The 13,874-nt window shown below is 34.4% G+C and overlaps 1 protein-coding gene across 2 annotated transcripts in view; it reads right to left on the bottom strand.

The window, feature by feature from the left end:
- Positions 1 to 13,874, bottom strand: part of LOC129222690 (ecotropic viral integration site 5 ortholog-like) — a 263,327-nt gene that overhangs the window by 215,189 nt on the left and 34,264 nt on the right. The window contains exon 1 of one of the 2 annotated variants that reach the window (XM_054857221.1): positions 9,953 to 10,107. The exons of the other annotated variant lie outside the window; for it this stretch is intronic. Within the exon in view, the coding sequence (XP_054713196.1) occupies positions 9,953 to 9,966 (14 nt within the window). The 5' untranslated portion in view covers positions 9,967 to 10,107. Of the gene's footprint in view, positions 1 to 9,952; positions 10,108 to 13,874 lie in introns of those variants that run through there. 2 annotated transcript variants of the gene reach the window in all.

Here is a 13,874-nt window from a genome sequence, read left to right as displayed (position 1 = left end):
ATCAAGCCCAAATTAGTAAACTGATTGCAGGCACGTGTTTCGGGGTTTTCAAGGAACCTCCTTTCAATGCAACGAAGTGTGAGCTTTAGGATGAAAAGTCGTCTGGAACCAGCCTGTTGATTTGGGCTTGATATTGCGTTGTTTAATATTGTTACTTTGTTGCACAAAAGTACTTATTCAAATCATTCAATAATTAGTTCGACTAAACTATACATCTGGAATTCTTTTTCAAAAAAGTACACGAGCTTAAGGGTCATGTGAAATGTGAAGTTCTGATTACAAAATATAGGGCTGTCGATTGGTTCTGATCACACATTTCAATGATTTCGTTTTTATTACATCTATTCCATTTTTCGGGCTCTCTAGCGATTTAGCGATTATTTCTACAAACCAGCGATTAGTACGCTGTACATTTAGAAGTGTAGAGTACAAAACGAAATGGCTCCCTCAAAATCTGCTTCGGATCATTTTGGGGAAATTGTTCTAATTTCAAATAAAACGGGATAAATAAAAGTATCAAGAAGAAAAAATAAAATTTAAGAAAAAAAAGACCGCCTTACGGTCTATTTACTACGGAACAGCAGTTTCCATCAGGATATAAAGCACATAAAAGAAGCTATAAAAGGAGCAACGTTTACTGAAACTGATCGTCATTATAGACAACTTAATACCTACTCTAACAACTTAAAAACAAATGAACAAAATTCAGCTTTAACAGGCAACTTTTCCTATGAGTGATTAAATTTTAAGGATAAGAATTTCTCAAATGAAGACGCGATTAAAAAATAAAAGGTATGCTTATAAAGGCAAAAAATTAGGCTGGATAGATAAATTTCATTCGGATCAACGCAATAGTACTATTTTATACTTTCGATAAGAAACTTTCACTCCACGCCCATTTGAATTATTTTTTCCCGTTAGTTGCTCTTTCTTCCGCTGCATTACATTCTTAAAGTTAACTAATTTAATCATATCGTACTTAAATTTTGTTTGCGCAAGGTCTAGCTATGGGCACTTAACCAGAGATAGGAAGGTTTGTCTTGTATTGTCATTATCAAGTTTGTAATTGATATTTCCCAAGAACACCATTAGCGGATTCTCAAAATAGCATCTTAACAGAGAACTAGCAGCGTCGCCTGGCTTTGCTCGGTCTACCTTGAAAATAAGTTATGTCAAGAGACGTGTGTTCAACAGTCAAGCTTGAACAAAAAACAAAAAAAACTTAATTTGAATTCTGAAAATTTGAATTCATATTATGTGTTTCGCAATCACGAGTTGCGACAGGACTATACTCATTAGAGTTATTGTTTCTAGAAACGGCTCCTGTCCCCCCAAACCTGCCCCTCCTTCTGGGCGGTCACGTGTGTATAGTTGTGTGTGTGCGCGTAGACCTGTGTATACGCTCGTAGGCGTGTGTGTATGTGTGTAAAGACGTGTGTGTGAAGGCGTGTGTGTATGAAGGCATGTGTGTGTGTGAAGGCATGTGTGTGTGTGTGAAGACATGTGTGTGTAGGACATGAGGCCACCGACCAGAAAAAGGGGGATCTGGGAAACAGTGCTCAGGATCACTGCCCCGCCCCGCCTGCAGAGGATGACGCGGCGGGCGGTGCTGCTGTAGAGGAACCTGGTCCAAGCTGAAAAAGGAACCGGACAACAAAGATGGTCAAGTGAGAACAATAAGCAATCGTGATTGCCCAAAAAAAACAGTAAAATTTTGTAGCAGATTGCGGAAAAATAACCAAAAAGTAAACATTTTAAAAATCCCCCGATTACAGAAAACGCCTTTAAAACAAAAGAAATTTTACTTGTTCATATTCGAGAAAAAAATGGCAACAGATCTTTCGTCTCAATGATTTTCTTCACGCTATAAATGTTAATAAAAGCACTGTTGCGGAATGTTGAGATGAAGCACTGAATAATAATTTATAAATGGAGGGAGGCTTTCGAAAAATAGGGATTTTATGTCGAAATCTAAGCGTACTAATTAATATTTAATTCATGTCTCCGCTAATTATTATCGGAGGATTATGTTAAATTGCCAAACATGAAGACGAGAAGATTACGAACTCATCGATACCTGGTTCGATGGTCAGTTCACTGTCGTTCGGGAGAAGAAACTTGGACATAAATACATACATACATAGTTGCATGCACAGGTACATACGCTCAGTTAATTTATACATTCAAGATCCTTTCAAGCTAATATGCCCATAATTAGTCAAGTAAAAGCAAGTATTTTAGTTACGGGCACAGATGACAATTATTAATTTTTTAGCCATTCTTATTCATTTTTTTCTTTTTTTTCTTTTTTTTTGGATTGATGATAAACTATAAGTTAAATTTTGCAAGCGATTAATAAAAAATGTAGCAGCAGAGCAGATAACTTTTTTTCCTTTGGAGATAGAAGCTCCATATGGTCCAGTTAGATCTGGAGTAAAAAAAAAAAAGCCGCTCTTTTCAGTGGCGTCAAAAAGAAAAGTGTAGGGCAATTCCTTCGCTTTGTACTGATAGATTTAATGAAGAAAGTAGTGCCTAAATTTTAGCTAACCTTAAAAAGTTCGAGCTAAAAACGCAAATAACTCCCGCCGTATTTAAGTTAGAGCATTGAAACAATTGCGTAGAACGCGGAAAATTCTACCCTTTCTAACGATATATAATATTAATATATGCAAGTAATTTTTCACCCTTTAATGGGCATTAATAGGCAATTTACGCGAAATTTGAGCTTAAAACATTAATTACAAAAAAACGAATTCGAATTTCAAAAAATAAAACCCCAGGTTGCACAACCCCGGGGCTCGAAGTAATTTTGTACAAAATTTCAAGGCTATAGGTGCTATGGGGTCTCCTGGACGCACGTCCACCAGACTTCCTTCCAGAATTTCTTTGAAACCTTACTTTTATTTACTAATAAAGAGATTATTATTACTATTTCTTCATTTTTGTTGTTCAGACGAACTTTTTAAAGCGTTATGTCAGTTATTCATAAAATATTTTTTATGTTGTTGAATTGGTTAGTTGAAATTTGATCATATTGTAAGAAAAAAAAGTTTAATATTTTTGAACATTTTTTTTTTATTTGTGCATTCCTTGAAAAATAATTGATTTCAGCAATTATGACCATTACTAGTTTTTAGTATGACCATACTAAGCGAACTGATCAAACCACTGCATTCCAATTTATTTCAAAAAATATAAAAAAATCATAATTGAAAATTAATGAAATTTTCACAGCTATAAAAGTGTTATTTTCAAGTTCTAACGTCATGAGAATTAGTTTTTTTTTTTTTTTTCTCATGAACAAGAACTGAAACATAACAGTTCAACAACAATCCAAATTATAAAAAAAAATGAATAAATAAATGATGAAAAAAATTAAATAAAATAAAACTTTAACCATGCCCATTACTTGTTATTTACCCACTTTTTAGATTCAGTTTGACACAGTGTTTTCAGATATTTACAGCAAAAACATTTATATTCTATTTAAGGGGGGAAATCAGTTTAGACGAGCCAAAAAATCCACTTTTTTTAATGTCACAAAATGTTAGTAAAACTATTCAAGAATATTTTGCCAAAATTTCAGTGAAAATTCTGATTAGTTCCGATTATTTGAAAACGTTCACAGCAGTTTTTTATTTTTTCCCTTCAAACGAGTTCTTCTCGAAAGAAATTTTTTTCAACTAGTGTGAGCATCCTAGCTCAAAGTGCTATTGACCAATTGTTCTGAAAAATTTGAGTAAATACATATCATTTAGTCAATTAGACTCTATTTAAAAACCTAACTCACGGATGATATTATTAATAAATATATTTTTTGGATTCAAGAAATGTGGAAAAAAAAATAGTGGAAAAACACTACATTGCAATCGAACACTTCAAAAAAATGCAATTCTCAACTTTTTTTTATGACAATTAGTTTTGTATTCTAAGGAAGAAAAATTGTAATGATCACAGGCAAAAATTGTGGCTTCGGTAATGCACAGCAGCAACAAGCTCTGATGGCGACCGCCCATGGATACCAGATTCTAACTCCGCTATTTCTGGTGGAAATGACTTGAAAAAATTACAAGATGTGCTTCAAAAGATGAGTAAAATATCCTCCAAGTTTAAGCAATTCTGATTAGTTCTTTCCTATTAAAAAAATCACGAAAAACACTAAAATTTCGGCCTCCTAATCTGGTCCCCCTTAAGAAAAAATAATTTTTACGTATCTTTCGAGGAGCAGTTCTGTGCAGCATTTTTAAGAAATCACGTGAAACAGTCATCAACATTTTAGCAGTCTCATTTAAGCTATACGAAAATTAGAAGAAAAGAAAAAAAGAAAGTTTAAAAACAGGAAATCAACTTTAAACTGAAGACTTAAAACTAAATAAAGGGAAGACAAGTCGTAGAAAATGATAAAATACTAAGTTGGATAAAGAACTGCTCGAAAAAAGAAGCGTAAGATTTATTTCTACAATTCTAAATATAAGATCAAGTCACTCTAAAAGACAAGAGCTGATTGCTTTTAACTCCTTTCGGCAAAAGAAGAAATCGACTTAAAAGGAACTTGCTTAGCTTTGAGAAGTAAAGTAGAAAATTAAGTTTTAAAAGGCAGCAGAGAAAGATTTTAGGTCACTCTCTTGTTGCTCATTGTTAGACATTAAGACTTTCGTTTTTTCCCAACAAGCATACGTTTACTTTTGCATTTATAATGCTAAAATTCTGTTTCATTGACTGTTTCACATATTTCAAAGATTAGTCATGGAGACGAAAAATACTTAAAAACCAACATTTTGAATTCGGCGTTATTTTTCAAGCTAATGTTTTCAAAATATGAATAAAAATGGCTCGTTTCCGAAATTTTAAAAGGTTTTTTTTTTTTTTTTCCTGAAAAAGCATGCTTAAAAACATAGGATTTGACCATCTTCTAAATAATTTGGCAACGTTTAATATTAAAAAAAATATATTTCAATCGGTTACGCTTCTGCAGATGACATCACAAATGATAAAATGCCAATCACTGAAGCCATTCGCTGAGCACAATATTTAATTTGCTTCTTTTCTTACATGTACTAGCAACGATATGGTCGATAGCAAGCGTAGAGCGCAATAATTATTTTGCTTCTTGATCATCATTACGTGGAAACGCGGTAGACAGATGCGCCAAAGTACATCACTTGCGACGTCATAAAGACCACGCCGTATTTTCAAAATAGGACATTTTAAAAAAAATTAAAAATTAAGCGTTGGGAAAGTGAAAGTTTTTTTTTCGCTCCATGTTTTTTTTTTTTTTTTTTGCTTATTCTATCAGTTTCAGTGACTAAAAGTCTAAAAGTAGTACTTTTGACTGAAGGATACAACCCCATTGAATATTCCATTGTTTGTGTTTTCTTATGAGCCTGTGCATTGTTGTTGTTGCAGATATAAATTGTTTCAGGAACGCTGCGAAAAATTCTATAACGTGGACACAGGATGCACGCGAAATGTCTGGTCCTTGCAGCTGTTAAAATTCAGGGTGGGATATCCGAAGAAAATTATTAGATTCCCTCTTTAGAAATGGCCGGGGCAGGGGGTGGGGGGCTCCCACCCGTTGAATATTCACTAAAACCCATAAATGGGGATTTAAATCATTTATTAAATTTTTAAATGCAGGGAAACAGAGGGGCGATTGGGACTGAAAAGCGGGGGGCAAAAAAAAAAAAAAAGTTGACTAAACGCCATTGGATTTTTGGCGGGAGCAAAAAAAAAAAAAATGCAAGAAAAAAAGGGGGGGGGGATGAAATTTTGCTATGGCTGGTTTTGAGAGCATATGAGCGGTAATTGATGTAAATCCAACAGCTTAACTCACAGTTTTTTTTTTTTTTTTTTTTTTTTTTTAAGATTTTGATGAATTTTGTACACAATAACTTTCTTTGAAGAAACACTTAGACATGAATTAGATTTACTTTACTTACCCCAAAGTATTTTGAGATGTCACAAATACTGGGTAATAATTTTATTGGGCAAGTACGGCTTGTTTAAGTAAAACAATTGATTTACTAATTTCTAAACAATGAATACATAAACTAAAAGTAACTGCTTATGTTGAATAATGTTTCGTAGACAGATATACAAAATAAAACAAATAATTATGAGCCTAAAATTTTCACATTTCTGCTCTTTTTTATAATTTCTAGTTTTGGTTTCTAAATAGGGAAATAAAACGAATAAATAACCAAAAAGTGGGAGGTGGTTGACACCCTTTGGCCCCACCCCGTCTAGAATCGCCGCCACTGGAGGGGAATAAAAACAAGCAATGGTTACGAATTTCGATGGTAACGACACAGAACACAATAGGGAATACATCGCCAGCTCAGTCATTTCCAGTCGAGGACGAGATGACTGATCTGGCGGTGTATTTCATGTATTTCTGCTTTAGCCCTGGCTATTGGGCCGGTAATTTACTGAATATACAATAGGGAATGCCCAAAAGGTTAAAATGGTGAAATAATATTACAATTTTGTTTCCTGCCGAAGAAGTTATGATCGCCTCCATACGCAAAGCTTGAAGGGTACTCTCCCTTCCTCCAAAAAAATTTGAATTTCAGTCCGTGCATTACTATTCAAAACTCACAGTATGCCGTAACTTTTTTCCGACTGTGTTATATTTTCATAAATATTCAAAATATTCTTTTTAGAGGTATGTCGCCTGCTTCCCTTCCTAAAAATACTCAACAGCATTCTTCCACACTCCTTCCTCCCTCTCTCTTTTTTCCTCTCTCACCTTTTATCGCTATATTACAATATTATTCTGGCAGTAAAATTTATTTATCATGAATCCACTTCTAACTTTTGTGCATTAATCAGACTAGGGATTGCAATACCGGGCCAAAGATTCAATACCGGTATTGGGTATTTTTAAAATGTGATACCGGAATACGGTATTGATACCGGTGTTTGAAATTTGTCAGAAAGTTCTTGAAAACACATTGCTTCGTTGGCACAAAAAATGTACTATGCTTATGAAAACGCATTGTGAACGCATATAAAATGAAGGAACAAATATCATAATAAGAAATCAATAATAGTAAAAACCATAATGCATGTATTGAATTGTCTGTTAACAATGCGCGATACGCCATCTCTAATTGTAGTAAGTATTGGCGGTGTATTTTAAGTATCTCTAATTGTCTAAAAGTCCTTCACCTCCAAATAATTCGCTCTCTTGCGGGTTATTTTTGCATAAATCCTCTTTTTTTTTTTTTTGTGTGTGTGTGTGTGTGTGTGTGTGTGTGTGTGTGTGCGCGCGCTGCTTTTGTATTGCGTGTATTTTAATTATTTTTTTAAATATAGCTATCTGTACTTTATTTCCGAGAGACGATACCTTTCTAATATTAACATAATTTTCTCTTGAACAGGAGAGGCTTATGTTTGCTTTTTATTAGCCCTTTGGTTTGATAAATTTGACTCAATTTTATCTTGTTAGTTTCTATTATTTGTTTCCGCATTTTTTTTTCTTCAAAATTCTTCACAATTATAATTATGTAAATATCCAAAAATATGTTTCAATTGATTATGCTTTACCTCCATTCAAATTTTCAAGACACTATATAACTTCTAAATATTATCTTGTCAAGTAGAAAGCCAAATAGTGAGACAGGACAAAAACCGATACTAGTGACAACAAATTACCAATTTTTACGCTAAGAAAAAGGTTTAGTCAAAATTTCACCATCTTGTAATGACAATATAATTTTGCAATATTTCCGCTACTTTTGTTTAATGATATTTTATTAGTTAGTGCTTTTGAAGCCAAATTTTTACATCAATAGATTGGCTTTGGTTCTGTATTATTGAAAAAGAAATGAAAATTTAAAATATAAGTAGAAATTTAATACGGTAATTTGAAAATTCTTCAATTGAAACTATTTATTATTTTCAGCTAACACCGAAAATACCGGTATTTTACCTAAGCAAATACCGGTATTACGAAATTGTCAAATTGCTCGAAATACCGATGTTCAGTATACCGGTACGGCAATCACTAAATCAGACTTTTCTCCGACAAATCCGTTCGCAATTGAACCACCAAATGCTTCATGTTCTTGTAACAGAAGAATTTTATTTAATGCGTTACTCTACGCGAAGAGCAAAAATAAATTTTATTTAATTTTTGCTCTTCGCTTGGGGGGGGAGGGATAAATAAATCATGTGAAAAACAATGCTGAATTATGATAGCAAAACTCTTTACAAAAAATAAATTTAACATTAATGACCACCACCAAATGGGTATCTCCACGAATAGTAATTAAATATAAACTCATCCTCACTTATGGTAATTAAATGTCCACTTGAGTCAGTAGCATAGCTAGGATGTTATTTCGGAGGCTGTTCAATGAAACTTACATGTACTCAAATTCGAGTTTTCTTATGTATACGAACAGGAAAATTACATCTTTACATCTGAAAAAAAATGGACATTTTCATTTTTAAATTTATAGACCCCATATGGACCCTCTTTCCTCTTTCGCTACGCCACTGATTCGAGCCCTCAGCTTTGATATTTAATAACGACCATTTTAACTGAAAAGTCTTACAAACTAATCTACTAATTATTTCTATTTCTACTAATCAAAGTGTCAACATTCTAGTAATAATGGAAATTCCATTGCAACCTTGATGCCTGAACATGTGCCAATACGTTCCTCTTAATCATCAACCCAAGTCCGAAGCAATTTCAGGAAGGTATAGCTCCTCCCAAAAACACGAAAGTATTTGAAAACACAAAAATAATCCGAAACATTCAAAACAGGAAAATTTTAAAAAAAGCTCATTATTCTTACATTATTTAAATTATAAATAAATGAAACACTCAACATTTATTAGCAGATCTTGTTATCAAGACTTTTGGAGACATCTAAACCTTTCGCACTCTGCACGTCATCAGACACGACAACAACTCAACATTCGTAATTTTAGAACTTGAAATCTGGTTATAATAACAAAATATTTCTTTATGAACTTAAAATGCATTTTGAAGTCATTCATAAAAATCCGAGGATAGGAACCAGAAGCGAAGCGAAGAATTCCTTCTGCGGAAGGGGAGGGGGGGAGTTAATTCGTCTGGCGGATTAAAGGTGTTCAAAAGAGTACCTTGAGTCAAAGTATACACTATAATTCTACTTTATGTTTCCTGTTGCTACATTATCAAATAAAAATAAATAAAAAACAATGATAATAACAATAAATAAACAAATGCACTTCACTTACATCCACACTACGCCCCCTCCCTCCCCTCCTTCCCGATAAAAATAGTAGAAAATATACATGGCTTGAAAACATGTCTATAAAAACTGTATATGTATTCGCATTTTAGACGAGAATCATACCTGTACTCAGAGCACATTCATAAAAATATCAATTGATGAAAAGCACTAGCTCAGCTCGAATTTACCATCGGGGAGGGGGATGGGATAAGAATCTTACATGTATATGAGTTATAGTATTAGGTTTGATAATGAGTGTTAAAAATTAACGGATCTTGAGAGACCTCCACCCCCCCCCCCCCCCCCCCCAACCTCCCCCAGGCCCGTCATTTTAAATTTTTCCAGGGTGGCAAAGGGTTTGTGTTCCTGACAATTAAAAGGGGAAAAAAAACAAAGTACGTAAAAAAATGACCAATTTCAATATGTTTCTGAAATCTGGTGGGTGGGGACAAGTGACCCCCCTCCTGATTGCCTAAATGACGCCCCGCCTCCCTTCCCATTCATTGAAATTAAAAATACGTGCCCCTTCAAAACAACATTTTGCAGGTGCACGTATTTGAATGTTGTGCAAATAATAACAAAAAAAACTTTTTTTTTCTTTTTTTTTTGAGTAGATGACACATCGGATCCAAAATATTGAATTTTCCTGACTTAGTTCGTCAATTGTATCATTTTAAACAGGTAACAAAGCACCTATCACTGAGTAATAGAGATTCACTCACTTTTCAACAATCATTTCTCTCAGACGGAATTCCGCATAACAGATGAATCAAATTCCTCCGTCCATTCTTCGGCGGCAATAAATAAATAAATACAACACACACAAAGTTATCCCAGGATGCAACAATATTGTTTCACATTTCCGAAATGCGTACGTCCTCACGTGCAGCGTGACCCGAGTCAAAACATAACAAGCACCGTTGCCGTGACTTCCACAGCCTCCGCGATCTCGATCGACGAAAAGGTTGCCATTTGGCGACGAAGATGAGTGCCAAAATCGCGAAGTTAAAATGAACAGAAGCAGTGTCCTTAAAAGTGATCATTTTTTTTTCCTAAACAAAATGGAACAATTAACACATTTATCTAACTGCGTTTGAGTTGTGGAGGGGGGGGGGGGGCGAGGCTCGTGCTTTTTAGCCGGGGTTTATTACACAAAACAGAAGTCAATACAGTGGCCGTCGCTTTATGAATCATCTAAACAGTCTTCTTTACTAATAATAAAGCTGAAAGTCTGGATCTCTGTCTGGATGTCTGTGACGCGCCTAGCCCGTTCTGCCCATTTTTATGAAGTTCGGCACAAAATTAGTTTGTAGCATGGGGGTATGCACCTCGAAGCGATTTTTCAAAAACCCGATTTTGTTCCTTTTCTATTCCAATTTTAAGAACATTTTACCAAGCAACAAATTACCATAACATGGGCGTGCCAATTAACATAACAAATTGGCGAGACATTCATCATCCATTATTTGTAAATATACAGGCGAACTAAATGACCTTTTAATTTTTCTACTACCGGGCAAAGCCGTCAGGTTACCACTAGTGATTCTATAAAACGGCTGATTCAATAAAGCTAGATTTTATTCTGTTTTTGACAAATTGATTCATTAAAGCGGATGATTCAAATAACCACTGATTCATTCAACCGGTATCTCCTGTACTTGAAAAGGAATTGATGTAGAATTACATTGCTTCAAGCAGAGCTGAGGAGTCGGAGTCATGTCATTTAGAGGATCAGGAGAGGGCAATTGTTCTGGCTTTGAGTAATTAATGTGTTTACTTATTAGTGTGCGCGGTTTCATTATGTTTCGACAGAATTTAGCATTAAGTTAGTAGACCCTTCCAGAAAAAATTCAAAATGACGAGCCTGGTCGGAGTCGTGACAGCTTTTGAAGTAAAGGAGTCGGAGTCGAGAGTCGAAATCTTCAAAATCTAAGAGTCAGTTGAGGCAGTGAGAAGCAGAGGGAAGTAAGTGGACATTTTCAAGTTTTGAGTAAAACGCGTTTAAAGATAAGATCCTGGGTAGGCTTTCATTGATTTTTTTTCTTAATCAAGCTATATAGCAGCAACTACCAGGACTACTAGTACCATATCTTGCCCCAAGGCAGAGGCAGGGGCGGCATTTCAGCATTTCATTTGGGGGGTCGAGTTTCTTAAATATGAATTACCACAATATGGAGCCGAAACACATATTTGCTAACAGCAAGTAATCATGATATACGTTTAAAATTAATAAAAATAAATGTTCAAAAACAATTTAAATTTTTATAACAAAATTTGTAGTTCTTTAGAATATGTTATCCAAACCAAGTGTTTTTGTATTACAATTTCAACCTTTTAATAAAGTTTTGATGCTTGATTTTTAAAATAGGGAAGAACAGGAAGCCTTATCACTAATCCAGTAATGCCCACATTACTAATCCAGCAAGTCATGATCTTTTTTCAGCTAAGTTTTTTTCCCCCCATTGTGCTTCGAAAATAATTCTCTTACCTCCTGAAACACGAAAATGATTTTTCTCTACGAGCTGAACTGATTGGAATGGTTTAAAAATAATAGAAATAACTATGTTACGTATGAAAACACACTTTTCGCATCTTGCTCTTCAAATTTACCCAGGTAACTTTAAAAATTGTGATGATCTTCATTTTTCATCATAGAATAGTCTATTCTAGGCTAGTCTCTAAACAATTCTTATTGCCTCATGTAATAAATTTTACTCCTAATTGAAACAATTTATTTTTTGCTTTCAACATCCAATTCAGATAATATAGAGCCAACAATACAGGAAAATATTTATCATCAAATCTTGTGTTAATTTTATTAGAAACTGAATCTATTATTTTATACAATATGTTAAATCAAGGTTTGACTTTACTTCATGTGCATTTTGGTCACCTCTTCTAAATTCATTTGAATATTCTTTGCACCTTTTTAAAATTCTCTGGAGTAAGAATTTTTTTGAAAAAATCCACGCTTGGTTGAAATATACATCCAGGTGAAATTTAAAACTAGTTTCAATTGTAGCTTACACTGAAGCTTGAACAGTCCAAAAATTAAGGTTAGCTGATTGAAGATGTTTTGATAGAGTAAAGCATTGTTCGAAAACTCTCCGCAATACAAACAAAACGAATAAAAATTCATTTGAAGACATGTTAAAGGACATTAGCTTCTTCATTATTGAAAGAGCTGTTTTCCAAAATCACTTTGAAATTATCGAGAAGGGTTTTTATGGTTTAAGAGACCATCTTGTGTTGCCTCTTGAAGACTCTCTTGTGTCACGCTGAGATTGCATTGTTAAAGAACCCACAGAAAAGATATTTGTTGATGTGAGATATTTTTTTCAAAAATAGTACGTATTTCTAAGACGTATCTATTAAAATACACTATGCATTTAGCAGTTGAAATGTGTTTCTAGCAGAAGAAAGTGATGAACACTCATTGAATAGACACACTTAAAATATGAGCGTAACAATGAATGTAAAATACCAAGGCATTTAGTGAAAATCATAGAACCACACCACTGCACAGGTTTCTCTTAACCGTCGTTACACAGAGCACACAAGAATAAAATATTTAGCCTATATGAGGTTTATATCTTTAGTTAAAATTTACTACCATTCTTCATCAGTTTTTTTCTGTTTTGAAAAGGCCGGTAAAGGCTTGATGAATTTCTAATTATTTAAGAAAAACGGAAAACACTTGATCATGTCTGAAAATATGTCGAGTCTCTTCAACCATTACGAAGAACCAGCAAGATTCTTTTTTCATGAACATTGGTTTGCGATTTACGTAAATTGAATTTATTCATTTTTTTATCATAAATCTCAAAAAATTTGGGGGTGCGACTGCCCCCTCTTGACCCCCCTATTTGCCGCCCCTGGGCAGAGGGGAGGTTCACCTACCATGTGTACTTGTTATCTCCAAATTTTTAAATTTGCCACTTACATCCCTTTGCTTCTCACTGCCTCATATTCATCCTAATTTTTCCTCCGCATCCTAACTCTGTCATTGCTCTGCTGGATAAGTGCTGGGGAAGGACTGATTTTGAAGTAAAGGAGTCGGCCTGGTTTAAAGCAGCCCTGGTTTGAAGCACAGATTAGCTTGAGTACATTTGACGCTTTGTTTAAATAAAAATGTATTTCTTCGTTATTTGGAAGAATTTTAGACAATGTATTGTTGCAATCATTGCTTTAAAAACAGTGATTTATGACAGTGCTTTCTCGCAAGTCCCAAAAATTATTCATAAGCGAAAATACCCTTTCAACCAGTACACTAGGGCCGAATAAACATAAAATACATTCATTATTCAAAAGTTCGCATGAATCAAATTGTTGGTATGAAAATGCATAATTATTTTCATCTAATTAGGAATGTTTCCTCCTCCCCTTCAAGGGTGACCGGCGCATCCCCTTCAATGCTATGGAGTCCCCTCCCCCCATGAAATCAAATACCCTCTCAAATTACCCCCCCCCCCCATTTAAAATTTTAATTGCGCAGTCTGCACCAACACACAGTGCTGTGCTCTATTCTTTCGCGTCAGAAAATGGGACAAGTGCGGAGGCGTTAAAATGGGACGCATAATCAACTTAATATCCTTTTCATCTTAATTAAGCTATATTCCCGTTTTCTGAAGCATTAAGAACTAA

Source organism: Uloborus diversus, chromosome 5 (assembly GCF_026930045.1).
Source record: "Uloborus diversus isolate 005 chromosome 5, Udiv.v.3.1, whole genome shotgun sequence".
Classification (NCBI taxonomy): Eukaryota; Metazoa; Arthropoda; class Arachnida; order Araneae; family Uloboridae; genus Uloborus; species Uloborus diversus.
Note: the sequence above shows the minus strand (reverse complement) of the source record. Positions and strands in the feature narration are given on the sequence as shown.